Genomic DNA, 3,551 nt, shown 5'->3' with positions numbered 1-3,551 from the left:
CTCGACTTTAGGGTTAGGGTGATATGGATAGGTACACCCCAGAGATAGGATCCCATAAATACACCCACTGATAAATGATAAGGGATACCATGAATGACACCCCTTAACCACAGCTGGTTGCCTTTAATCATTCTTCCAAAAGAGAGTTTCCCCTTAACTTTGGCTGGGCTCTATATAGTTGAGTGAGAAATAACCACACCATATGAGAGAATGCGTGTTTGAGAAGCGATCAATAAGCATTTCGCCTCGACTTCTGCCTCACCAAAAAGGGTTTTATGAAATTACACTCAAAGGACATACATTTATGGTTCTCACATGTGTGCAGGTTGGAATGAAGAGAGAAATGCTGCAACACGTTGAATGGTGGGAAGGACAACTTCCGGAATATTTTAAAAACCCACATCTTTTAACATTTTGAAAAACCATTTTTCTGACAATCTCTAAGAAAGGAAATCAACCACTATTATCGAGGATGAGATTACTTACTTACCTTCACATCCGATTGCAATGATGATAACACCACTCTCACAACATCCAATATAAACGTCTTCGGCTTCTCGTCTTCATCTTCTCGATCTCGTCTTCGGTTTCAACTATTGATGATAAATTCTCGAACTTCGTAGATCCTTGACAATTTGTAACTCTTTACCTTAAATCCTTGTCGCTTGAAACTTCTTTATAGATTTTCCTTCCCCACGGCTTATTAAAATAAAATAAAAACAATGATACACTTTTCTCTTTTATCATTTTTTTTTCATTTTCAATTTTCAAATATATATATTTTTTATTTTAGAGACAAGAGAAATAAAATACAAAACAAACTATGGTCGTGGGTAAAGTACTTTACCGCTTGATTCTTCACAACTTGTATTGTCTCGAAATCATAAACTTCAATAATTATCACCTTTTGCTTTTCTTTGCTCTTGTAAATAAGTCTTCAACATGTATACGTAATTCCGCTCATTGTCTAGTTCCTTTACTTGGATATGAAATTTGCTCTTTTCTTGTTCCGTTGCTTGTAAACCTTGAACTTTTTCAACTTTCCTTGTAGATTTTGATGTCTCTCCCTTGTTGATGATGATGGTTTTTCTATGGATCAGTTTTTGTCGAGAGAGAATGCTGCTAACTGCAAACCGAACTACAAGAAGGAGGCTTTCATCTATAGACGTCACCCTCGTGATTGACAAAATTAGCACTCAAGAGATCAAAGAGTAGTGCTTCTATTGGTGGGAGGTTGGGTAGCTCACCATTCTACCCGGAATTAACGTACGGTGACACACACTCAAAAGAAAGCTCTTTAGTTATTTATAAAGAAATCTGGTCGGTGCCTCGCATGATATAAATAGGGTAGTCTCCACTAATGATTGATCAGCAACTCTAATAATGCATGTCTCCCTGCTCCTAATCTGCATCACCGGCATGATTAAATCCATTATTTAATACTCTAACAAGCAAGAAATCCGAACGTAGTTCCCTAACACTTCCAAGTTCAATTATGTCGGTCAAGATTCTCTATGTAAACATACCTAGAAGTATGCTAGTGACTCTAAAATCTCTAAAAGTTGGAGGTTTTATGCAAAAAAAAAAAATTTTAAAAAAAATATAGTTAACCACTCCCCCACACTTAAACCTTACATTGTCATCAATGTAATTGAATCGTCCAAGTAAAGTCAAGGTGGGAAATCCTAGTATGATATGGAACAAGAAAAAATAAATAAACAAAAAAAAAAAGTAAAAGTAAAAGGTAAGAAATACAAAACCTATGGGTTGCCTCCCATTAAGCGCTTGTTTTAAAGTCGACGGCCCGACTTAGCTCTTGCATGATTCGTTAGCCCGCATTAATCTCTTTAACGGGAAAACATGGCTTCACATCACCTGGGTATCTCATTGTCTCAAAGATATTGAAGTGGATGACTGCACCATCAAACTCCATAGTCAAGGTTCCATTTGGACATCAATCTTCGTTCCAGCGGTGCTTAAGAATGGTTTACCCAATAGCAAAGGTGTAGACTTCGGAGAGTTCTCATCATTCATGTCTAAGACCTAGAAATCGGCCGGGAATACAAGCTCATTAACCTGCACCAAAACATTCTCAACAATCCCTTTCGGGTAAACATTAGATCGGTTAGAAAGTTCAAGAACTACTCCGTCTCCTTAAGAGGACCGAGATTTAAAGAATCATAAATCGAGGAAGGCATAACATTAACCGATGCTCCCAAATCTAGCAAATCTCGAGTAAACCTTGTTTTACCAATTGTGCAAGGTATGGTGAAACTACTGGGGTCCTTTATTTTAGGTGGGAGTTTCTTGAGAATGAACGCCGAAGCATTCTCCCCCACACTCATGACTTCATTCCCTTTCAATCTTTTCTTCTTCATGCACAACTCCTTTAAGAACTTTTCACAACGAGGAATTTGTCGAATAGCTTCAATGATTGGAATATTGACTTGTACTTCTTTAAGGATGTCCCAAATATCCTTGTATTCCAACTCTTTCTCCGACTTAGCAAATCGGCTAGGAAACGGGGGTGGAGTGGTGAAAGTAGGAACCGGTTCCTTAAAATTATCCTTTGGTTTGGTTTCCTCTTTGTCTACGACTAACTCTTCATGCACCTTATCTTGTTGATTTGGTTGCTCCACTTGTTTTCCACTCCTCAATGAAATTGCATTGACACTCTCTCTTGGATTCACAAATGGTTGTGAAGGAAGCTTTGTGGATGCTTGAGATTTCAATAGGTTCACATCGGTCGCCAATTTCCCCACTTGAATTTGTAAATCCTTTATTGCGGAACCGGTATTTTGTTCCAAAGCCTTGATTTCCGGATCGGTCTTTTGTTGGTTTTGTTGTAACATAGAAGTGAGACCTTGCATGCTTTGCATTATCACATTGAACTTGTCATCATTCCAAGAATCTTGCTCCTTGACTTGTTGTGGTTGGAACTGTTGTTGAGGTTGGAAGCGTGATTGTTGGAATCCACCTTGTTGCACATATGGATTAGGAGCCGCCGCTTGCTTGTTCGCATAACTAAAGTTAGGATGATCCTTCCAACCAGGATTGTAAGTATTGGAGTATGGATCGTACCTTGGCCTTTGATTTGGATATAAAGCATTTACTTGTTCGGTCTCATCATCCGGAATAATTACTGCGGACATCCGTTGCATTACCCTTTCTATGCTCCCCATCCTTTGTTCAAGGTATGCTGATGAATCACTAACTTCATGCACTCGCCTAACCGTTGGTTCTTCTCTTGTGTGTTCGTCGCCATACTCTCAATCAACTCGGTAGCTTGGGTCACCGTCTTGTTCATTAGTGCACCACCACCCGCGGCGTCAAGAAGAGATCTGTCACTTGGTTGTAGAGCTTCGTAGAAGTATTGGAGTATCATAACGTCACTGAATTGATGGTGTGGACAGCTTGCCAGCAATCTCTTATATTGCTCCCAACATTCGTACAATGACTCTCCCACATTTTGCTTCATCCCACAAATTTCCTTGCGAATTTGAGTAGCTTTTGAGGCAGGAAAATATCTCTCGAGGAAAAGTTTCTTCATC

General features: G+C 39.1%; 1 protein-coding gene across 1 annotated transcript; it reads right to left on the bottom strand.

Annotated features, from left to right (window-relative positions):
- Positions 1 to 1,388: 1,388 nt before the first annotated feature.
- LOC113293002 lies at positions 1,389 to 3,551 on the bottom strand. The gene is made up of 2 exons (XM_026541786.1): positions 1,761 to 3,551; positions 1,389 to 1,406 (listed from the first exon to the last, which is right to left on the bottom strand). Exon 1 carries the CDS (start codon positions 3,180 to 3,182, stop codon positions 2,142 to 2,144), a length of 1,041 nt encoding a protein of 346 aa, XP_026397571.1. The 5' UTR covers positions 3,183 to 3,551; the 3' UTR covers positions 1,389 to 1,406; positions 1,761 to 2,141.

The sequence above is a fragment of the Papaver somniferum genome, chromosome 7, assembly GCF_003573695.1.
Source record: "Papaver somniferum cultivar HN1 chromosome 7, ASM357369v1, whole genome shotgun sequence".
NCBI lineage: Eukaryota > Viridiplantae > Streptophyta > Magnoliopsida > Ranunculales > Papaveraceae > Papaver > Papaver somniferum.
This window is presented reverse-complemented; position numbering and strand designations above follow the sequence as displayed.